The sequence below is a fragment of the Podarcis filfolensis genome (genome assembly GCF_964270895.1).
Source record: "Podarcis filfolensis genome assembly, chromosome: 15".
Lineage (NCBI taxonomy): Eukaryota > Metazoa > Chordata > Lepidosauria > Squamata > Lacertidae > Podarcis > Podarcis filfolensis.
Genome location: NC_139618.1, coordinates 34399996 through 34424924, shown reverse-complemented (window position 1 = coordinate 34424924; position 24929 = coordinate 34399996). Strand labels below are relative to the sequence as shown.

Here is a 24929-nt window from a genome sequence, read left to right as displayed (position 1 = left end):
GTCAAGGGATGATGGGAATTGTAATTCCAAAATATCTGGAGGGCCGGAGTTTGCCTATGCCTGGTCTATAGGATAGAAGCTATATAGAAGCTGACATGTCTAATCCTCTTAAGCTTGACCATTACTTTGCACAAAAATACTCAACTGGCCTAAATGCTGTTGTGTCATCAACATCTCATTCAGAGTTGAGCAAAAAAAACCCCAGTGTCTGGGTTGTTTTGGAGCAAAATCACCTGTTAGTAAGTTGTCATCCGTTGGAAGCTCTCATCGTGAAAATAAAATATGTTCCTCAAATTCTTTGCAAATAGACAATAATTGCATCAAGGAGAATGTGGCCTTAGAAACATAATTTGCCACCCTAGGCTCCTTTGGGAGGAAAGGCAAGATATATATTGAATGAATGAATGAATGAATGAATGAATGAATAACATATAGAAGAGTTGTTTTCTAGAGCAGTGGTTTTCAACCTGTATGCCATGGCACCCTGGGGTGTCTTGAATGATGGTTAGGGGTGCCGTGTGCAACACTGGCCTCTGTCCCTCTTTCCTTCCCTCCCTCGTCTGATGCCCTCTCACATCTCTGCCTCCCAAAGGCTTGCACAGCCATTTGTTGCAGCAGCCCTGGCTACTAGCTCCCCAGGCGATTGGTGCCTCTGGGGCTGGTCAGGGGGTGCTTCCCAGTCCCCTGTGGGGCAGTGTGTGGAGGCATCTCTCTTTGGGGTGGGGGGGACAGTTCAGAGACCAGGGATGGCAGCAGCGGCTTCCTGGAGGACTCCCAAGGAGAGGAGGGGAGAGGAGATGAGGCTGAGGGAACACTCCACAAGGGGGGTGTTCGAAAAAGGGTGAGAGGCTGCCAGCTCTGCAGGCAAGGGGTGACATAACTGGGATCCTGAGCCCCACAGGGGTGCCGCAGAAAGAATGTAGTTGGTCAAGGGAGTCATGGACCCAAAAAGGTTGAAGACCTCTGGTCTAGAGCAATATTGTTGTATGAACATCTCCCATCTGTAATTATTAAGAGGTATAAGTGGTATGGGACGTGGGTGGTGCTGTGGGTTAAACCACAGAGCCTAGGACTTGCCAATCAGAAGGTCGGCGGTTCGAATCCCCGCGACAGGGTGAGCTCCCATTGCTCGGTCCCTGCTCCTGCCAAACTAGCAATTCAAAAGCGCGTCAAAGTGCAAGTAGATAAATAGGTACCACTCCGGCGGTAAGGTAAACAGTGTTTCCGTGTGCTGCTCTGGTTCGCCAGAAGCGGCTTAGTCATGCTGGCCACATGACCCGGAAGCTGTACGCCGGCTCCCTCGGCCAATAAAGCAAGATGAGTGCCGCAACCCCAGAGTCGGCCACGACTGGACCTAATAGTCAGGGGTCCCTTTACTTTTACTATGGGCCTAGTACAGGTCCACCACCTCAATGGGAACTAATTTAAGGCTGCATTCCTAGATACATTTAATGGGGACTAAGCCCCACTGAACATAGCTGAGCTTATTTCTGAGTAAACATGCATAGGATAGTTCTCTTAAATGTTATGCATTTTATGGATGACATTTGTCTACCACCTTTCCTCTGAGGAGCTCCAAAAAGAAAGCCTGGTTCTCTCTTCTCCACTGTATCCTACCCTGTGAAGTAGCTTAGGCAAAAAGGCAGTGGCTGTTTCAAGATCACCCAGTGAGTTTTGTGGTAGGGGTCTCTGCCCAGTCATAGTCCAATACTCAGGGGATCTTTGGGAGCCATCAGTAATTTATTTTTTTAATGATGGACAGATTTGGGGGGCCTTGGGGAAACTGCAAAAAATGTTTGGCATTACAGTGGGGTACCTATGAGTCAGGGGGAAAAAAACCTTCAATTGTTCAAAAGCACAGATGTGTGGGGGTGGGATGCTTTTGGAGGGCCACAAATAATCTTTTGGCATCACAGTACCATAGCAGGGCACGGCACCCTTGGGAGTACAGTGGTACCTCAGGTTAAGTACTTAATTCATTCCGGAGGTCCGTACTTAACCTGAAACTGTTCTTAACCTGAAGCACCACTTTAGCTAATGGGGTCTCCTGCTGCTGCCGCACCGCCAGAGCACGATTTCTGTTCTCATCCTGAAGCAAAGTTCTTAACCCGAGGTACTATTTCTGGGTTAGCGGAGTCTGTAACCTGAAGTGTATGTAACCTGAAGTGTATGTAACCCGAGGTACCACTATAGCGCAAAGAAGAAGAATATTTTTTTATTTTAAAAAATAAATAAATAAACCATTTGTAAATTTTTTTTTAAAGGGAGGGAATGGGGGCCTTGAGGGACCTATAATAATAATAATAATAATAATAATAATAATAATAATAATAATAATAATAATTTATTATTTGTACCCCGCCCATCTGGCTGGGTTTCCCCAGCCACTCTGGGCGGCTTCCATAGAAACCAAAAATACACTAAAATATCACACATTAAAAACTTCCCTACAATAAAACCTTTTGGCACCATAGCATCACACTGAGAGATTCATAGGAGCATTTCTTTTTTTTTGAAAAAAGACACTTTTGGGGGGCCTGGGAAGCTCCCACAAAATCTCTCTTGGGGCTAAGATGAAGGCTTCTGGGCTGCAGATTAGCTACAGTCCCCCTGCTCTTGTGCTATTGCATGTCTCTGAGAACGCCCGCAGGTTACTAGTATGCCGTAGGGCCTGACGTGTATCCTTCTTGTGTCTTTTAGAAGACACAACTGAAGCCATCCAGAATTCCCAAGACGAATAAAGGCTGAGGCGCTTGGAAAGCCCTTCTACAGTCTGCATCATTTTTGTTAGTGTTGCTGATCACACCGGCCTTCCTTTTTCTCTGCCGGGCAGAGTTGCTGGACCTATTTCCTCCGCTGGTGAACCTTTAATCTTTTCGGATTGGAAACGTTGCCCTCAATATCAACAACGCTCAACCTTGAGCTTAAGCAAACACACAACAAAAAAAGAGACAAGAGGCTCGGGTCAGTCTTGTCAGCTTCAGACCAGGTGGCCGAGAGCAGACAGGCAGCAAACGGGTTTCCGCAGAGCAAGCCCAGAATCAATGGACAGTTTGGAGGGTTCACGGTTCTCTATGATGAAGGAAGTGTTTGACAGCTTGCAACTGGTAAGAGCTGCGCAGAACTCTCTGCTTAGATCTCTTCTGCTCTGTTTTGAAAGTGATTGCTAGGTAGATTGCTGTGTGTGTTTTCAACTGCTTCTTCTGAATCTTAAGATTTCTGGATTCTAGATAAAATTCCAGTTTATCTAGAGGACAGCCCTCCCTTCCTTGCAAAATGCAAACTTCTTGCCTCTTTGTGTCTTGATTCGGCTGCTAATTCATTGCAAGTTTCTCTGTGGTTCATTGGCAAAAAGAGAGTTAATTTGGGGGGTGGGTGGGTTTGGAATATAGGAATATCTGCATAACCAGAAGAAATGACAGCAAGACGCAGGGTGTCTCTCTAAGGTGGTAGCTGAATTATTCAGGCATATGCCCAGGTTAGTGCCATAGGAACAATGCACAATACCTAGTCAGTCTGCGTATTGCACCACCAAAACTGTAAAAGTAAATGAGATTGCAAGGCCAGCAGTGACTGTGCTATCAACACAGAGTCTTATGAGCCACCATTCAGATACAGTGGTGCCTCGCAAGACGAAATTAATTCGTTCCGCGAATTTTTTCGTCTAGCGAATTTTTCGTCTTGCGAAGCACGAAATCCCATAGGAATGCATTGAAAATCAATTAATGCGTTCCTATGGTCAAAAAAAGTCCAAACAAAGCCAAATTTGGTACAACAAGAGTTTATTAAGTGCTCTTTAAAGTCACACATACTGTAAAGAGCATTTCAAAATTCAAACCCATTATTTTTTTTTAAAACAGCAGAGTGGCCCAATGGTCACATAAAATCAGAAAAATGCAGAAAAAAAAAACAAGCTTCCAGATTCTTGCAAACCCCTCCCCAACTGTTCCCCCAGCCACCCAGCACACAGAAATTCAAATCCAGATTTTTTTAAAAAAAACAGCAGAGTGGCCCAATGGTCACAAAAAATCATAAAAATGCAGAAAAAAAACACACAAGCTTCCAGATTCTTGCAAACCCCTCCCCAACACCAAGTCCTTGAATTGCAAACACCCCAACCCAAAATCCAAAACCCCCCAAAAAAGTTTTAAAAGCTTAACTTACCAAATGGCTGCAAAAGAAGTTTTAGAAAAGCTTCAAAAATCACCAAAGTCTTTAAAAACCTCAAAAAAGGCTACTATGTACACTGCGTTCTATGAGTTGCTCCTCGAAGTCAAGTCGCAACTGTATTAACGGTGTGAAGAAAAAGGAAACAAACTTGCAAGACATTTTCGTCTTGCGAAGCAAGCCCATAGGGAAATTCGTCTTGCGAAGCAGCTCAAAAAACGGAAAGCCCTTTCGTCTAGCGAGTTTTCCGTCTTGCGAGGCATTCGTCTTGCGGGGCACCACTGTATTGCAAATGTGGCATTTGCAACAGGTTTGTGTGTTTTTTAATAAAAAACTTATTAGATTTCCCCCAGAAAGACTAAATTCAGATTAAATGAGGTAAAATACGGACTAGTGTTTTGATGCCATGGCTGCTGTGTGGCTATTGTGAACATTTCGCATGCGCGCGGCACATGCATCCCATGATAAACACCTGTCTGAAAGCATCCATAGTTTCTGTTTTTAAAGTGGTAATTTGGTCTCTGTAGCAAGAAACGGGCAGAGTGGAACCTTGCAACTGGCCAGAAATGAAGTTTGAATGTGATTATATTTCAGCCGTGCCTTCCCTTCCCTGTTTCATGGCATTCTGAACGGCTCTCCATCAGAGACAGGATGCTTGGCTGGAGGAAGTACTTCAGGGATGGCACAGAAACCTCCTTTACTTGACATTTTAAAAATGGGGAACAGATTTTTACAGCTTAATTCAATTAGGAATAAAAGCAGATGCATTGATTATTAGTATTATTAAAATTATTTATATACTGTCTTTCATTTCAAGAAGAAATACCAAGGTGGTTCACTGTGGTCACTGTTGTAACTCTTAAGATCAGAGTGAATAATAATAATAATAATAATAATAATAATAATAATAATAATTATTATTCATTATGGTTAGTGTGCATAACTCTTGAGAAAAGTACTGGGGAATCTCTAATTCTCCAGATGTTGTTGACTATGGCCACATGCACCTCATTAATTTAAAGCACTATGATTACCGCTTTAAACAGGCATGGCTTCCCCCAAAGAATTCTGGGAGCTGTAGTTTCTTAACAGTGCTGAGAGTTCTTAGGAGACATCGATTCATCTCACAGAGTTTCTGTTCTTAGAGTTGTCTGTGAAGAGGGATTGATTGCTAAACCACTCTGGAAAATGTAGCTCCATGAGGAGAATAGGAGTCTCCTAAGAGTGATCAGATTTCTCAACCAACTATATGGTTCCCATGATTCTTTGGGAGAATCCATGACCGTTTAAAATGGCGCGATACTGTTTTAAATGTATAGTGCAGTTGTGGCCCAGCTTTGGAAATGTGTGTGCCAATCTCGTGTCAATTTCAACTGTCCAGTTCGGAACACAGAGGAAGATGGTGAGCTCTTGAGCAGAACTGGGGACCAGGTAGGCTGGGATTTCACAGTGACATTGACACAGGATCTTAATACACCATTCAGAATTTTTGTCCCAATCAACCCAGAGAAGAAGGCAAATATGGTAGACAGGCAGACGGAAGGCATTCACAATTCTTAGCTGGTGTGTCCTGATTTTCATCAGGTGCATCAGTCTATGCAAACCCCATTACAGTGGTACCTCTGGTTGCGAACAGGATCCATTCCGGAGGCCCGTTCGCAACATGAAAAGAACACAACCCGCAGTGGCGGGTCTGCACACGCATGGGTTGCGATTCACTGCTTCTGCACATGCACATGATGTCATTTTGCGCTTCTGTGCATGCGCAAGTGGCGAAACCCAGAAGTAACCCTTTCCGGTACTTCCGGGTCAGTGCGGGACGTAACCTGAAAGAACGTAACATGAAGCAGACGTAACATGAGGTATAACTGTATGTGAGTGCAATGGACTACACTGAGCTTTGGGCATTCCAACACAAGTCATGCTAAACACACTTTAAGGGATATGCCGAAAGCCAAACCTGGGCAGGACTGAACCTGAAGGCATGCGTGCATAGCACACAACTAGCACAAGTCAACAGGGCGGGAGGTTAGCAATGCTCTGGTTGGCAGCAGTGGCTTCCATGGGTTGAGGTGAGTTCTCGAGGATGCCTGGCAACCCACTGCTGGAAACTAACATTCTGTTAGTTAACCGAACATTCTAAGACAGACCTTTGGTCCAACCAACAGAGTTCTTCTTATATTATGACTTGTCTCGGTTCTTTTGCGTCAGTGTGCTGCATCTGAAAGAAAGGCAGTATCATTCTGAATTAGGAAATGCAGCAGTTAGCAAGTGTCACTAATATTAATGGAATTACGATGCCAAGGAATGGATGTGATTGTGAAAACATTTCCCTTTACGCAGCGTTTTGGATGGCCCCATCACAGAGGTGATGAAAGGTTGCATTCTATGTTGCACAATTGTATTCTCGACCCCATCCCAGGCCACTTGGCTACAAAAAAAAATGAAATACCAAAACTAATGTCAATATTTAGAGTTTGTACTATATTTAGTTCCTGTTGCACCAGTTTTTAGCAAGTGAGCCGATCGATTAAATTTCCCTTTTTAGACCTGGCATCTAACCAAAAGCTAAAAATAGAAGACCCAAGGTCCTTTGGCTGCTAATTTAGGCACTGATCTTCTGAGCATTCCATAGATATAGAACTGGGATTTAGAGTGAAAAAATGTGGGGCAAAGATTTAAATCCACATTTCCAAGTAGTGGTTGTTGGAGTTGTGTGTGGAGAGTATGTGAGGTCGGAGTTTTCCTGGCGTTTCTTTCTCCCCCATTGATGAAGTGCTGACTTATGCCTTCTTAACTCTTCTGTTTGGCAGCAATTATACTTGTGCATAATGTAAGAGAGCATATGGAGGCAAGGAAGAGAGATTTTTTAAAAACATGCTTGTGCATTCTTAACTGTAGATGAAGCACATTATCTTCGATAATGCATGTGTGTGTATTGCCATTATTACAAGTCATTCCATTATTATTATTTTTATTAAAATAATTCAGCATTAATACATACATATTACGAATATACAGACAAACATACATTTCATACAATCCTTAAAAATATTCATACATACCCACACTCAATCCCACAGATACTTCCTTTTCCCACCACCATCCCTCACCCCACCCTTGTGTTAGACTTCCAATCTACTCAATTGCAATTCCTTTACACTTCTATTACTTTCTTTCACACACGTTTAAACCAGCTTTCTACTTCTTTTTCTGTTACACATTGTTATCCATCTTATTTAGTATTTCAGTATTTATAACGGAACTTGTTTATTCTAATAGGAGTTCTGATTTTTTCAATGTGATTTTGCAAGTATAAGTCATTGCATTATTACAGTGATATCCCACTAAGAACATGTGAAACATCTTGCTCTGGCTTCCCAGAGTTTGAGGCAGGGTTCGTTTCCAGTGTGACCTGGAGATGCCAGGGATTTGGAACCTTTTGTGTGCAAAGCAAGTGCTCTACAACTGATGTTAAGCAGGACATAAAAAAGTCCTTCTGATGTCTAGCAAGACATTAAAAAGTCCTGCTAGATCAGACCAGGTGCCCACCTATTCTAGCATTCTTCTCTCACTGCGGCCAACCAGATGTCTATGGGAAGCCCACACCATAAGCAGAATTTAAGCACTGCAGCACTTTCCCCTTCTGTGATTCCTAACAACTGTTATTCAGAGGCATTCATCTTCAGAGCAGGAGGTGGGTCTGAGTAGTTCCTGGGGGAGGCTTAACACGCACACACATCACTTTATGTTGGAGCTGGTTGTATCAGGTCAGACAACTGATCCATCTAAGTTCAGGGACAGGCACTGAATAATTAAGCTGGAATGAAGTGACGCTGCTATGTTGCTAAACAAGAAGTAATACAATGGGCAGAAGCTGCAAGGCGGAAGCTACTAACATACCCTGCAACATTTCTCCGATGAAAATAGGGACATCCTATTGCATAATTATAATAAATATAATTTTATACCCTGTCCATCTGACTGGGTTGGCCCAGCCACTCTGGGCAGCTTTCAACATATATAAAAACATAACAAAACATTAAACATTCAAAAACTTCCCTATATAGGGCTGCCTTCTGATGTCTTCTAAAAGTTGTTACTTATCTCCTTGGCTCGAAGGTTGCATAACTCCATACTCTCCAATATTTCTCTGATGAAAATAGGGACGTCCTAAGGAAAAGCGAGACATTCCGGGATCAATTCAGAAAGTGAGACAGCTTCTGTAAATCCAGGACTATCCCTGGAAAATAGGGACACTTGGAGAGTCTCTATTAATTAAAGGCACAATGGCCTTGAAAACCCTCGATGGAATTGTCAGCTATGCCACTCCACACTATACATGTTAGAGTTGCAGTTCCTTTTTAGCATAGGAAAAAGATAACCACAAATCAGGTCTAAAAAAAGTTGGGAGGATGACAGAGAAAGCACTGGAAGGGAAAAGGCAAGCAATGCAGTTGTCTGGGATTCCCAGCAAATAATAATGATAAAATGAGTGAACAAAACATGGAAATTCCAGACCACAATCTCTTGGAGTATAGGAGCTGCTGCCCCTTGACTGTCCTGTGGGCTATGCATAGGGCAGATAAAAAGCTGGCTCGAGTCTGAGAAGTGGCACCCTTTTTGGATCAGAAATGCTGACCTACTGTTTTCTACATAAAGAGCAAATGAAGGCCAGTGGTGATAGGTAGAGTGCATTGACCCTGTTCATGAGGACACCCAAATCCTTACATAATTCTAGCAGGAGTTTAATATAGGACAAGAGTTGAAGGTATCATTACAACATGAAGTGGTGGCATGCAGACTCCACCTGCACCCTTTAAGTGACTCTGTTGACACATGCTATACTGTACCCATCTTCTTGGACATTTGCTTGTGTGTCTTCTCATGTAGGTGGAGCAGATCCTCTCAGAATTCCGGCTACAGGAACAGGATCTGAAGAAGGTGATGCATCGGATGCAGAAGGAGATGGACCGGGGCCTGAAACTGGAGACACATGAGGAAGCCTCTGTGAAGATGCTGCCCACTTATGTTCGCTCTACCCCTGAGGGATCAGGTAAGCAACAATGGTGGTCATATCATTTTGGTGCAGCTCAGGAGGTCTGATCTAAAACCAACCCAAGGATACTAGCATAGAGGTAGGTAACCTGTGGCCCTCTAGAAGTTGCTCAACTCAACTCCCATCATCTAGGCAACAGGAAACCTGGGCAATGGCCAGGGATAATGGGAGTTGTACTCCAACAGCATCTAAATGGCCAGATGATCCCCACGACCATGCTATTGTCCAGAAGCAGCTCACCAAACAGGGCTTCTTGGCAGGTGAGTCACTGTTGCTTACCAGGATGGAATGGGGGAGAGGAGAGGTGGCAAGGAGATTGGCATGGTGCAAATGCATTGGCAGGGGCCCTGAATTGGTTCTGCCAGTGCATTTGTGCTGCACTGACCTTACTGCTTCTTCACCCCTTCTCCTTCCAGGAAGCAATAGTGACCCACTTACTGGGAGCTTTGTGGCTCTACCCCATCCAACAAACCACTTCTGCTAGTACGTCTTCTGAACTCTTATGCCCTGACTCTGATCCAATGTTTACTATAATTGAGCTGTTCTCATTATAGGTTGCTGGCCCATTTAATGAATGTCAGAGACTGCAGTAGATTAACAGTAACTCTTTTATGGTATAAAAGTGACTATACAGTAGCCCTAATAAACTCACCAATGCATAACTTATTTGTGCTTTAGTCCTAATCTAGCTTCGCTTCCCATGCCCTAGCCTGCCCTTTCAGGATCCCATTTCACCACATTTACAAACAACTGAGCGAAACAACGAGCTGCATGAACAACCCTTAGTATCTTTTGTACCCTGAGGTGATGACTAGACTGTCAGTCAGCTCTAATAGCACCTGGGGATTATTCTGCTCTGTAATTGGTTGCTATTTCGATCTAAAGAATGATTAGTCTCTGTATTGTGCATTTCCTGATCTGCACTGCTGATGTTTCAGGATCTTGGCCTATTGAAGCTTTGTTCTCCTGCTAGCTCTGTCCTTAAACTTGTTGATTGTATGGCTGGATATGATTCTGGCACAAGTCTCACGTGTTTTCTGCTCCTTCTAAATGTATCACTGTTGGTCATCACAGCATTGGATTGTGGTGTCAAATAGTGCCCCTGCCCCTGGTTCTGACCGTCAAGTTTTATTCTCACCTGTGAACCAGGATGTAGTTTTAGCAATGCTTTTACCCCGTAGTGTTTATCAAATTGTAACTTATATAGGCTTTTCTGCCTTTTTATCTGCTACATGGACTTCCTTCAGATCAGGCCACTGGGGATACAGGTCTGTTTCCAGGGTCAGAACTGCTTCTTTGTTGTTGACCCATTAACAACTATGCTGGGCTGTTGGTTGCGTTAATTGCAGTTGCTCTATCACTCACTTAAAATGGATCTTCTTTTTTCAGGCTCTGCTTTGTGGTTTGGATTGCTCTTTGTGACTCCCCATTGGCTTGTAGGTAGTGTTGGCAATGTGGCTAAAATTACATTTCTTTGTGAACTGGGAAAACTCCTTCTCTGCAAATTGTGGGGCATTATTTGTTACAAGTTCATCAGGCCCCTGTCTGACAAATACAGTCTTTAAACAACTGGTGGTGGTAGAATTTGTAAGATCAAACATGTGTGCTATTTCTAGATACTTAGAAAAATAGTCCATATACGTAGCAACCAGGTACTTATGCTCATGTAATTCATAAATGTCTGTTCCAACTCTTTTCTAAGGTCTGTCCGGTAATGGAGTAAAAGTGGTTTCTTTTGCTGAGTGGCTCTATTCTAGTGGCAGAAACATCACTATTTTCTTTTTTATATATAATTTTATTTATAAACGTTACAACAATTATTCAGCCATAATTCTAACATTTCAGACTTCGACTCCCTTCTCCCTCTTTCTGTGGTTCTTTACATTTATTTTCATCCTTTCCTGCATACTCCAAATTATCTTATTCTTCTAATCATCTATTCTCATACATATCTCAGATATGTTTTTGAAACTGCAGGTTTTTACAATAATCCTGCCAATGTCTCAATCTGTTTACAGTTTATTTGTAAAGACTCAATAAACCATTTCCATTCTTTTCTAAAAAAAATTCTTATCTTGATTTCTTATTCTTCCAGTAAGTTTCGTCATTTCTGCATACGCCATTAATTTCTGTAACCATTCTTCTCTCTTCAGGACCTCTTCTTTCTTCCATTTTTGGGCAAATAACATTCTTGCAGTTGTGGTTGCATACATAAATTTCTATACTGTTTAGGTAGTTCTGATCCCATAATTCCCAAAAGGAAAGCTGCTGGGTTTTTCTACAAATGTTATCTTAAATGGCTTTTTCAATTGATTATATATCATTTCCCAGTAAGCTTTAACCTTGTTACAAGACCACCACATATGGAAAAAGGTACCTTTTCCAACACTTACTCGATTTTTATTTATACATTTTTGACAATCTACTAGGTGTTAGGTACCATTTATATAACATTTTCATATAATTTTCTCTTAAACCATAACATGCTGTAATTTTTATATCCGTATTTCATAATCGTTCCCAAGCTTCTATTTCTATGTTATGATCAATATCTATTGCCCAATGTAACACTGAGGATTTCACTTGTTCGTTCTTTGTCTCCTATTCCAATAACATCTTATACATCTTAGATATCACTTTAACATTACAGTTTAACAGATCTCTCTCTAGTTGTGATAGTTGTTCTCCAAACTCCTGCTTCATATCCTTTTTAACCATTTCATTCAAATGAGGATATTGTAACCATGTTGTTAACATCCCTGATAAATCCTTAAACTCTTTTAATTTAAATTCTCCACCCTCCTCTCTTAGCAAATTTCAATAAATTCCCCAACTTTCCATCATATTTTTCTTTTTCACCACTATGGCTTCCAAAGGTGAAAGCCAAACTAGCGTTTTAGTATCCAATAAATGTTATATTTATCCCATATTCTATACAAATTTGTCCTAATTATATGGTTCATGAAACCTTTATGCATTTTCATCTTTTCACACCACAAATAAGCATGCCAAAATATTATCATGACCTTCCAAATCTAAAATATGTGATTCTTCAATAACAACCATTCCTTCAACCAGCACAGACAAGATGCTTCATAATATAATCTCATATCCGGCAGGGAGAAACCTCTCTCTTTTGCATCTATCAGTATTTTATATTTTATTCTCAGTTTTTTCCCTTGCCAGATACATTTAGAAATATCTTTTTGCCATTTGTTGAAACAATCTGTCTTGCCAATCACCAGTATTGATTGAAAGAAAAATAACATTCTTGGTAATACATTCAATTTTATGGTTGGCACTCTACCCAACAATGAAAGTTTCATTCTACCCCATACACTATTTGCAAATTTCTTTTACTATCCTCTCAAGTTTTCAAATAGTTAACTTTATACCAATTTATATTCTTTGCTGTTAGCCATACACCTAAATATTTAGCCTTTTTTTCAATCTTTAGATCTGATATATTTTGTACTTTATTTTTACTCTCATCATTCATGTTTTTAACCAGGAGCTTTGTTTTATCCTTATTAATTTTAAGACCTGCTATTTCTCCATTTTTTAATCTCTTCTACAGTAGTGCTTTCAGAATTGACTCTATTGGTTCTTCTCCAGATATCACCACATTGTCTGCAAATGCTTTTAATTTATATTGTGTCTGTCCCACCCTTATTCCTTTAATTTATTGATTACATCTTACTCTTTGCACCAAAACTTCTAAAACTAATATAAATAATAAAGGTGACAGCGGGCAGCCTTGTCTAGTTCCTTTAGTTATTTTACAGTTGTCAGTCAATACATTATTTACTATCAGTTTTGCTGATTGTTCTGTATATATTGCCTTGACTCCTTTTATAAAAGTCCCAGGAGACATTATCAAATGCTTTCTCTGTCTAACAACATTAAGGTTGCTTGCTTTTCATTTCTCACTTTTAAAAATTCTGTTACATTGATTATATTTTTAATATTATCTTTCATTTGTCTTCCTGGCAAAAATCCGGCCTGATCTTGATGGATTTCCTCTTTTGATACAGCTTTCAACCTATTAACTAATATAGCTGCAAAAAGTTTATAATTGTTATTCAACAAATATATAGGTTGATAGTTCTTAACCAACTCTTAGGAATCAAAGTTATATATGCTCTCTTCCTGAGTGCTGTGTACACACTCCCATTTACTACACACTCCCATTTACACCCAGTGTGCTTCCGTTGCTGGTTTGTGAAGCTGTGTACACATAATGTTAACCGCAATCCATATCTATCCCATAGTTTCTTGAGAATCACTGTGGTTTGCTGCATTTCTTACCAAACTAGCTACAATCTGATTTGATTCCATAAGTACATCCACACACACCCTTCTGCCCACTAATGTGGACAGATAGCGGGTGGCTGGGAAACACATCAAATCATACTGATATGTACAATGATTTATGAATGTGGTTTGAAATACAGCAGAAAAATATTTAAGCTGGCAATGTGTAGACAGTCATAGTCTTGCACGCTCTCTATATTTGATGATGCCCTGGTACCCTTCACAGAGTTTCACTAAGACATCTTGTCTCATCTCAGCAGGAATGACAATTCAATTTCTACAAAGGTCTAAGCCTTTGTGTGAGTCTTTCTCATTCCACAAAAAGGGGTTTGAGCTTGGCTGGGATGCTCCTCTATTCATTTAAGCCAGGCATGGCTAAACATCATCCCTGACCACTGGTCCTGATAGCTAGGGATGATGGGAGTTGTAGTCCCAAAACAGCTGGAGAGCCAAGTTTGGCCATGCCTGATTTAAGTAGTGTAGTATGTTTGCCAGTTTTGGTAGAAATCTGCCTCAACACTGTAGCATGCCCAATAAGCTTTTCAACTCAACAATGGATTCTGGTGGGCTAATTCCTGAAATAGCTTCCACCTTCTTAGGATCAAGGCTCACACTATATTCATCTATGCAATGGCCCAGGTCCCCATTCTGTCCTACCAATTCCAGTGGTCCCCAGCCACCCACCACTGGTCATAAATGGCAATTCTCTCAGCTTTTTCTTTCACACTTGCCTTTAGAAAATAGAAGTCAGGCAAGCACCCCGTCACCATAGGTGTTGACATGAATCACCCTGCCTCTTAATTACAACCCTGCAGTTGAGTTGGGTTCTTCTAGGATCTGTGTACAAGGCAACCTAGCCCAGGTGGTCCCCCAAAGACTAAACTGACATGTCACACTCTGGGATTGCAGAGGTGGGAGATTTTCTGTCTTTGGATCTCGGGGGCACCAATTTCCGAGTCATGCTGGTGAAAGTGGGTGAAGGTGAAGAAAAACAATGGAATGTGAAGACAAAGCACCAGATGTATTCCATACCGGAGGATGCCATGACGGGAACAGCTGAAATGGTGAGTCAGATGAGCAGGTGAAATCAACCAGGTTACGTATTGCATTATGACTTGCAGGTGTTCAGGAATGGGAGGAGGCTTGCACTTGGGAAGGAGGGAGGCCACATTGTCAGACTCAGAGGCAATGTAGTCCACTGGGCAAAATGTTGGGCCTGGCCTGGCCCTGAGTTCAAACCCTTTCAAATAATGGCTCTCACTCTCAATTCAGAACCTTCCACAGATGTCTCCAGCTGTCCAGGACAATTGACATACCCTTTGTCTAAACCCAAACTGTGATCTTGCATTGCAAGACAAACTCAGTTGACTCCATTTGCATCTGATGAATGCTTATGCCATGAGAAAAATAGTTAGACATAAAATGTTGGATTCAACGTAGCACTGAACAGGTCATTCCACCAGCACAAGGATTTGTCCTTGTGCAACACAATTATCACCCTCTCTCCTCCCTCTGCGTGCCCTCTAAATCCGCCCCTCCAGAGGAGATTTGGGGATGGTACAAGGCACGCACAGGTGGAAGAGAGGGGGCAGACATATTGCTTCGCTTCCAATCAATGCATGCCTCATAGTTTTCCGGTGAAATCATGTTACTTTTTATGCCACAAACTTTCCAGGTTCTGTGCTTTCCCATTTTTGTTGCACTATAGCACAAGAGTGCCTCTCCAGGGGACAGCTGTACATTGGGGAAGCCTCACAGAACAGCTAATAAAGCAGAATTATGTGTGAACAGTATAAACCCACCACTTATACACTATTATTGCATCGAAGACATGTTGCAGAGTGAGCGAAATTGACAGATTCATCCATCCCTCCATGTTCCTCCAGAACTGCTTGTGGAAAGCTAAGGCAGATCGCTGAACGTTTTCCCTCCTTTCCCCCCAAACAGCAATGGACTTTTTTTTGTGTGTGTGTCTTTCTTCCCCAGCTCTTTGATTACATCTCAGAATGCATCTCCGACTTCCTAGACAAACATCAGATGAAACACAAAAAACTACCTCTGGGCTTCACCTTTTCCTTCCCTGTTCGACATGAAGACCTCGACAAGGTGGGATTTGGGAAGGGGGCTCCCTTCTCAATGCTCTCTCTTTCTCCATGAGTTGTTCATTTGAGCTACTGAACCATGTATAATGGTAGCCTGGTGAATGTAAGAAACATAACAATATAGCAGCTCCAGGCAGGGGGGATACTACAACTCCCATCAGCGCCAGGGAGCAAATGCACAGCAAATCAACAACTTTCCAGAATTTATAGCAGAAGCATCATGCAGAAAGATGTCACACGTGTCACTGATAGTCATGTACAATCATTCCGGATTCTGGAAGGGTGCTTTTCCACACCTGTCCATTGCTCCAGTTGTTATCCTGTTGCTTTCCACACATCAGTTAATGATGATGATGATGATGATTACATCGCATTGACCCAATGCAGGGATAATTTTCGCCAAAGAGATTTTGCTTATTTCAGGATGTTTCTTCTGATCCTTTAAACCTCTCGGTCTGCAGGGGATCCTATTGAACTGGACTAAAGGCTTCAAAGCGTCAGGAGCTGAAGGGAACAACGTAGTTGGGCTTTTGAGAGATGCTATCAAACGGCGAGGGGTGAGATGAAAACTGTGCTTTGCTGTTCAGTTCATTATTTCTCCTCAGTTGCTTCGTAAGACTGTAAGAAGCTCCCTTATACCAGGTCAGTCTGTCTGTCCATCTGTCATCTAGCTCATGCAGCGACTGGCAGCATTTCAATAGAGTCTCTAGCACAGGTTCTTTCCCACCACATCTTATCTGCTTCTTTTAACTTTGGGCTTATTCCAGACTTACATTTCCTCCATACTTTCTCAGCACAATCTGTGCTTTAAAGTTCTGTGTCCGAAAACTCTTCCTTTTTTTGCTCCGGAGCCTTCCCTGTGAAAACCCGCTCTTTACAGCTGAATCAAAGCTGATGGCAATCTGCTGAAAACCTGAATTGCTGTTTGTTGTTCTTCAGCTTTAGAGAGTGGGTTTTTGCAGGGAAAGCTCTGGGGCAAAAAGAAGAGCACTCAGACATGGGCTGGCAAAGCGCAGGCCTGTACGTGGAACGAGCAGGGCAAAAGTTAAGTGTGGAGAAGCCCCTAGCCAAAGGTGTTGTCAGGTACAGGTGGCAACCATTTTGCGCAGGGTTTCCATTCCTGGCCCCTGGGTGTGTCAGGACAGTCTGCAAAAGCCCACCCAATCCTGGTTTGCCCCGTTCCGCTCCTGTTCTGCCCTCTTCTGGGTACGAAAGATCCTGTGCATTGGCAGTTGTGCATCAATTGGATGTGCACAAAACGATCGCCACTTGTCCTTAAAGGATTGACAGATTTGGGGAAGGGCCACGGCTCAGCGGTAGAACATCAGGTTTGATCGCTCACATCTCCAAGTAAGGCTGAGAGAGAAAGTCCCCCTCCCCTCGGCTTGAAATCCTGGAGAGCTGCTGGCTGCCAGTGTTGACAATACTGAGCTTGATGGACCCCAAAAGCAGCTTCCTATCTTGCTATCCAAATTTGCATGCATCAATACTTCTGGGCAAGATGCAATGGCCAGCGCCTGGAGTCTCACCCGCATCATGTGCTTCAGTGTGCACAGCCACCCTTCCTTCCTTTCACGTGTTTTATCCACACACACACACCTTACTTCCAGTTTCCCAAGAGTATTATGGCACTATAGTACCGTATTTTTTGCTCTATAAGACCCACTTTTTCCCTCCTAAAAAGTAAGGGGAAATGTGTGTGCGTCTTATGGAGCGAATGCAGGCTGCGCAGCTATCCCAGAAGCCAGAACAGCAAGAGGGATTGCTGCTTTCACTGCGCACCGATCCCTCTTGCTGTTCTGGCTTCTGAGATTCAGAATATTTTTTTTCTTGTTTTCCTCCTCCAAAAACTAGGTGCGTCTCGTGGTCTGGTGCGTCTTATAGAGCGAAAAATACGGTATTCCATGGTGAAGGGTTGTTGCATCTGTTGGGGACGCGAGTGGTGCTGTGGTCTAAACCACTGAGCCTCTTGAGCTTGCTGATCGGAAGGTCGGCAGTTCGAATCTCCGCGACGGGGTGAGCTCCTGTTGCTCTGTCCCAGCTCCTGCCAACCTAGCAGTTCGATAGCACACCAGTGCAAGTAGATAAATAGGTACTGCTGTGGCGGGAAGATAAACGGCATTTCTGTGCGCTCTGGTTTCTGTCATGGTGTTCTGTTGCGCCAGACAGAAGCGGTTTAGTCAAGCTGGCTACATGACCCAGAAAGTTGTCTGTGGACAAACACCGGCTCCCTTGGCCTGAAAAGCGAGATGAGCACTGCAATCCCATAGTCGCCTTTGACTGGACTTAACTGTCCAGGGGTCCTTTACCTTTACCTTTTTACCTGTTCTATCTGTGCTTCTCTTAGTTGGGTTTCTTCTCCCGGACAGCCTTTGATTGCGGTGCTTCTTTCCACCCCTTTGTAGGACTTTGAGATGGACGTAGTCGCAATGGTCAATGACACAGTGGCAACGATGATATCCTGCTACTATGAGGATCACCAATGTGAAGTTGGCATGATAGTGGGTAGGTCACCTCTCCTTCTTAATATGCACCTGGGCACAATCATCTTCAAACTGGGGCTTTAATCCTTATTTCTATTTACTGGACATAGCTTTCTTTTACAGGTCAGCCAATTTGTACAATCTAGCCCAGTATTGTGTACTATTACTGGTAACTGCTCACCAAGGTCTTAAGCAGAGGGTCTTCCTCATCACTTGCTACCTGATCCTTTCAACTAAAGATGCTGGGGGTTTAACCTGGGACCATCTGTATACAAAGCATCTGCTGTGTCTCTCATGAAAGCCATTGTTTCTAACACTTGTGGGGGACATGTCATGCTCCTTCTGGGATACTTGTCCACCTTTGGTCCCCACCCTGCACTCAGCCCTCACCTGTGGCTCCTAGAAGCTGTCAGAATGCGACAGCGACCACACCCTGGGAAACAGATTTGACTTGCCGGCTAAGCCAAGTGAGGGTAGGCAATGGGTCTCGGTGAGTTAGGGACTTCCCCCGCGTGTGAATACAGGCTTGGGCAGATTGAGTGGATAAGATCAGTAGTGGGCCCAGTGGTCAAGAAGGCGGTTTCTGTACATGCTGTAGAGGAAAGTGAGGAGCAGATGGGACTTGTCAACCTGGTAAGGCAGCCCATCTAGGAGAAGGAAAACTCTGATCCTAAACCTCCGCTGCCTTGTGGGAATATCTTCAGGAGAAGAAAAGGCTAAGGAGTAAGCCCTATACAAATCCCAAGTGGAGTCCCTAAGACGGTTGGATGGCATGTGCCTCCTTTTGGCAGCTCCTGCAGCCAAACTGGTATCAAATACATTGCTCTGCTTTCCTTTGGATCACCTCAGCAAGACCGGGGGGGGGGGGGACTTGTCATCTGGGTAGCCCAGGACCTCCTTGCACACTGCCCAGGCTTGCACTCTGGGGAGGTCACTTTGGCAGACAGATGCCAACAACAACCTTGATAATGGCCTTAGATATCAGCAGACAGGCTAAAGCTGAAACAATGCATTGGCTATTACCATTCTCAGCAGTCTTCACACCAGAGATGGATCTGCTATAAAACTAATGAAGCATAAGCTTCAAGGGCCTTGATTCCTGAGGGGGCCCACAAGCAACTTTGGTCCACATTGCTTTAAAAAACCTGGGCCTACCTAGTTGACCCAATTTGAGTGGCACAACTCTAATTTTTTGTTACATATATTTCAACAACCCCAAAGTTTGACAGATGTTGTAAAGGTGAGGCGATCTGTCACGGAACAACCCCACTGAAGAGGATAACAGTGGTTACCCAGACCTCATTGTTGGTTGTGTAGGGGGGCCCATGACAGTTCAGATTTTGGGCCCCCAAAAATGTAGGTCTGCCACTGCTTCCTACTGGTGCATTATTGGTGATCATTAGATATATAGTTCTTGTCTTTTTAAATTCAAAGGAACTCTATCTATTGATCTATCAATGAATGAATGAATGAATGAATGAATCAATCAATCAATCAATCACCTGTCTGTCTGTCTGTCTGTCTGTCTGTCTGTCTGTCTGTCTAACTATCTATCACATAAAGAAAAGCAGGTGGGTCACGGCCAGACAACTAGAAACACTAATACTGGCATCAGATTCCACTAAAAGCCTGGCCAAAGAACCAGGAATTCAGTAGGCATCTAAAGCTTAGTAGAGTAGATGCCAGTCATATCACATGGGGGAGTTCCAAAACCAGGGTGGCACCATTAAGAAGGCTACCCGCTGTGTTGCCATATTGTAGACCTCAGTTAAAGATGGCACAGCCAAGAAAGTCTCCTTGGTGGATCTTAACAAATGGACAGGCCTATCCAGGACAAGGTATTGTCTCAGGTATCCCAACCTCAGGTAGTATAAGGCTTTGTAAGTCTCTGTACCTTGAAGCAGGTTCACTAGCATAGAGTCAGCCAATGCAGTTCTTTCAGAATCGGCGTTATATTTGCAGTAGGCCACCCCATAGAGAAGCCAGAGCTCTCCAGCAAACTCCACTTGCTAGCCACTTGAAGTCATCTGATGTCACCTGTCAGTCATTATGTGCATTTGCGCCCTGAGACTTTCCTGCTGGAAAACCCACCATGAACAACAAGAAAGGTTGTTGTTGTTATGATGTTATTTATGACTTGCTTCCCATGAAGAATTTTGAAGTGATTTCACAGTACACACACATACAGCAACTGCATATGTAAGAACTGTTAGAACAATTGCATATGAAGGTTGTGCCAGAGTTTCCCATATGACTCTCATGCATTGTCTGAATGTGGTGAATTCTCTCTGCGTTTCCATTCTATCAGGCACAGGTTGCAACGCTTGCTACATGGAAGAGATGCAGAATGTAGAGCTTGTGGAAGGGGATGTAGGTCGGATGTGTGTAAACACTGAATGGGGAGCCTTCGGAGCATCAGGGGAGCTGGACGAGTTCCTCTTGGAGTATGATCGTGTGGTGGATGAGACCTCACTTAACCCCGGTCAGCAGCTGTAAGGAATATGACTGATAAAATTAATGTTTATTGCTTTCTTGAGTTTCACACTTCTCATTGTGGATAAGACAGAGAGGATGCCTTTGAGCGGTCATTAATGCTGAGGCACCCCCAACCCAGTACTCCCCAGATGTTGTCAGACTCCATCTCTCATCGCCTTCTCACGGCCGATGGGGGTTGGAATCCAAAACATCTGAAAGGCACCAGCAGGTTGGGGAAGCCTGGCCTATCAGTCAAGCGCAGCTCATGGATGGTTTGAAATCAGGGGGAATATTCCCTATGGCGAACCTCTGTTCACACTAATTTTAAAAGCAGATATGGGAATCGGTTGTTGTGCGTGGAGAAACTCTAACAGTGGGAACATGATCTGAATCTAGGCATAGTGACTGCATTTCATCCATGGAGTTGATTTCTGGTCTCTGTAGCGTCCCTAAAAACCTGAGTAAGGCATGTGTCGCAGTTGTGGGATCCTCTGAGATGCAGCTGGCTCATACTCTCCTGCACATATTTGCTGGCGAGAAAAATGTGCAGAGTCCAGCAAAGAGGGAGAGGTGGTTGTTTTTCCTGCAACTCAGAGAAAATAGCCTCTATTGCTGAACAATCAATCTTGATATCTGAGAGGGTTTTGCTAAAACAAGCTGCAATTATGTCATCTAACAAGTCCTGCCCCCAACCCCAAACGACATGTACCAGTGATTTAATATTCCCTTTCCCCAGGTATGAGAAGATCATAGGAGGAAAGTATATGGGAGAGATTGTACGGCTAGTGCTGCTAAAACTTGTCAATGAAAACTTGCTCTTCAATGGAGAAGCAACAGAGAAGCTAAAAACCAGAGGATCTTTTGAAACTCGCTTTATCTCACAAATTGAAAGGTAGTATGTTCCTTTAAGGTATTTCTTTTCTTTCTCTCTCTTTACCTGCCCAGGGCTGGTGTCAGGGTTAGGCATTGTAGGGCATTTCCAAAGCCCACCCCCCCAGCAAGGGACCCACTTCTGCGATCTGGCGCCTCTTGGCCTTCTGCTTCTCTTCCTCGCTGCCTAATGGTCTAATTCAGTACCAGGCAGCTTCCTATATTCCTAAATATAGAATCAGAGTTCTGTAGAGTTGGAAGGGACCCTGAGGGTCATCTAATCTGACCCGCTGCAATGCAAGAATCTCAACACGCAGTCCCTAATCCAATTTGAAACTATACCATGATTCTCTCCCCTCCCCACCTCAGATGTTTGTCAAGTGATGAGGAATTGCTAACAGAGCTCTCTTGGTGCTGTGGTCTAAATCACTGAGCCTCTTGGGCTTGTCAATCAGAAGGTCGGCGGTTCGAATCCGTGCAGCGGTGTGAGCTCCCATTGCTCTATCCCAGCTCCTACCAGCCTAGCAGTTCGAAAGCACGCCAGTGCAAGTAGATAAATAGGTACCACTGCGGCAGGAAGGTAAACGGCGATTCTGTGCACTCTGGTTTCCATCATGGTGTTCTGTTGCGCCAGAAGTGGTTTAGTCCTGCTGGCCACATGACCGGGAAAGCTGTCTGTGGACAAACGCCGGCTCCTTTGGCCTGAAAGCGAGATGAGCGGCGCAACACCATAGTCGCCTTGGACTAGACTTAACCGTCAGGGGTCCTTTACCTTTACCTTTTACCTTGAAAGGGGCATTGTTTGTGGTAGAGCGTCTGCTTTGCATGCAGACAGTCCCAGGTTTAATCCCTGGCATCTTCAGGTACAACCACTTGAAAACTTGGAGAGCATCAACAATACTGAGCAACGTGGACTCCTAGCCCAACTCAATGTAAGGCAGCTTCTTATGTAAACTTCTTTTGAGGAATTCCACTACCATCCAGCGCAAGTAGTTCATCTCTTTAGTCTGAACATCCTCAGATGCTAGCACACAGTGGTTGCATTCCCGCTGGTCGGAAAATTTAGAGTAGGAAAGGGCTGGCCAACATTAGGAGCTGCCTAGACTGTGCTGCCATTTAAGGCTAGCAGATCTGGGCAAACAATCCACCCTGGACATTGGGCATTGACTCACCTGGCCGGCTCTCGTGGCTCCAATGATCTCTTCCAGGCTCTTGTGGGTCAGTTGGGGGTTCATAGAAGTCAGCTGGAAGAAATCAGATGAGTAAAATTAACAAGGACAATAGTAAGGCCCTCAAAGAGTTCTGTTCCTGCTCTGTGTGGACAGAACTAAGCTGCTCGCTTTTGGCTTCTACATTAAGAACATAGGGATATAGGAGAAGCCGGCTGGATCAGGCGAATGGCCCATCTATTCCAGCATCCTGTTTTCACAGTGGCCAGTCAGGTGCCTACAGGAAGCCTGGAAGCACAACAGCGCTCTTCTCACTTTGGATTCCCAGCTACTGGCATTCAGAGGCATACTGCACCCAAGTGGCTCAGGGCATGGTGAAACCCATCCCATGGAGTAATATTCAAAACAACCTCCACTACGGTGGTTGCAACTTGTACCCCACAAGCCCTTGCTCTTCTCCTGCTAGGAGGCAACAAATTGCATCAGCACCTGGTCCACAGCCACCACATTCTCTCTCCCCCCCAGTCTTATGAAGCGCAAATCAGTTATATGAGATGAAGCGCACAGGTTGGTTGTGGCCTCCTGCTTCTGGTTTTCCGTTGGGACCTGGGGCAATGAAACACGCCAGCCCCCTCCACGATGACAGTAGTGAGAGCCCTTGTACTTGTCGTTCCCAGTGATCCCGGTGACCGTAAGCAGATTTACAACATCTTGACATCCTTTGGGCTGTTGCCCTCTGTAACAGACTGTGACATTGTCCGTATGGCATGCGAGAGCGTCTCTACGAGGGCTGCGCAGATGTGCTCAGCTGGGCTGGCAGGTGTCATTAACCGCATGAGAGACAGCAGGTGTGAGGACACGTTGAAGATCACAGTGGGCGTCGATGGCTCTGTCTACAAGCTCCACCCCAGGTGAGACCTACCTACACAGTCTGGCTATATCATGAGGCTTCTAGAGAAGCCTGGTCCTTTCCGAACAATTCATTAGCAGATGTTTAACTATCCACACGCTTCTAAACACTGGTGATTTAGCAGCGCACAGCCACTGCTGTTCTGCTTGAAGGTGGAAATGGAATAGCAGCTCTGGGGACATCCACAATGTACATTGAATGCACATGGCTCCCCCCTCCCCCAAGGACCCCAGGAGCTGCAGTTTGTTAGGCGTGCTGGGAATCACATCTTTTTATAGTTGTTATTAATTGGACTATATAGAATTTGGGATAACCCCTCAACATCTGCAACAATACAGTGTCGCGGCGTTGGTTTTGTTTGTGGGTGTATTCTGCTGCATGCTGTTGCTGCCATAAAGTTGTGAATTAGTAGTGAATTTATACCAGACCAAGCATCATTCCACTTTGTTAGTGGTTCTGTGATGCATCCCTAGTTGCCATCTGGAGGAGCTCTCTCTGTAGCGCAACAAAAGCAGGACAACACACACATTGCCCGTTGTAAGAAAAGTTCCAGGATTTCAGCTGGAAGCTACAAGACATGCACTGAATGGAAACAAAGCAGTACGTTCGTCTAGAAACGTTTGCAGGCAATTTTGAAAATGAGATTGCATGTAACAAGGGCTTTTTTCCAGCCGGAACTCACCAGAACTCAATAATAATAATAATAATAATAATAATAATAATAATAATAATGATAATTGATTATCTATACCCCATCCCATCTGGCTGGGTTTCCCCAGCCACTCTGAGCGGCTCCCAACAGAATATTATTAATAATAACAAAAAAATGATAAAACATCAAACATTAAAAACTTCCCTAAGCAGGGCTGCCTTCAGATGCCTTCTAAAAGTCAGATAGTTGTTTATTTCCTTGACATCTGATGGTAGGGCATTCCACAGGGTGGGTGCCACTACCAAGAAGGCCCTCTGCCTGGTTCCAGCACCTCTCAGATGTGTGCCATTGCCATTATAAGAGAATAAGGGAGGTGTTCCAGCATCTCTTTTTCTGGAAAAATAGCAAAGCGTATAACTGTACCGGTACCATCATAAGCACAAAACATGATTAATGCTCAGTTTAAGAAAATTCTGGAAGGGCCCATACAGTATAGGAATAGAATATTACGTGTATATGTGTCACTTAGACTCTGGTTGTTGCTTTTTCTAAGGAAAAGCAGTTTCAGTAGAGAATCCTGCCTGGGGAGCGGCTGGGGAAGGAAAAGAGCGCTTAACTCTTCCCCCACCTACTGTTTTTATGCTGCAACTCCCCTCGGCTGCTTCCCCTTTCATGGGGTTCCAGATGTATGTTTGCAAATTAATGTCTGTCGCTGGACCTCTTGGCGG

General features: G+C 43.8%; 1 protein-coding gene across 8 annotated transcripts in view; it reads left to right on the top strand.

The window, feature by feature from the left end:
- The window catches only part of GCK (glucokinase), a 49921-nt gene that overhangs the window by 21147 nt on the left and 3845 nt on the right, over positions 1-24929 (top strand). For 3 of the 8 annotated variants that reach the window (XM_083588808.1, XM_083588807.1, XM_083588806.1), the window contains 8 exons: positions 9061-9223; positions 14450-14604; positions 15527-15646; positions 16104-16199; positions 18048-18147; positions 20434-20617; positions 21337-21492; positions 23317-23550. In XM_083588808.1, coding sequence (XP_083444934.1) covers positions 9061-9223; positions 14450-14604; positions 15527-15646; positions 16104-16199; positions 18048-18147; positions 20434-20617; positions 21337-21492; positions 23317-23550 — 1208 coding nt within the window. Of the gene's footprint in view, positions 1-2548; positions 3108-6408; positions 6536-9060; positions 9224-14449; positions 14605-15526; positions 15647-16103; positions 16200-18047; positions 18148-20433; positions 20618-21336; positions 21493-23316; positions 23551-24929 lie in introns of those variants that run through there. The other 5 variants (XM_083588803.1, XM_083588805.1, XM_083588804.1 and 2 more) reach the window with 4 other exon arrangements.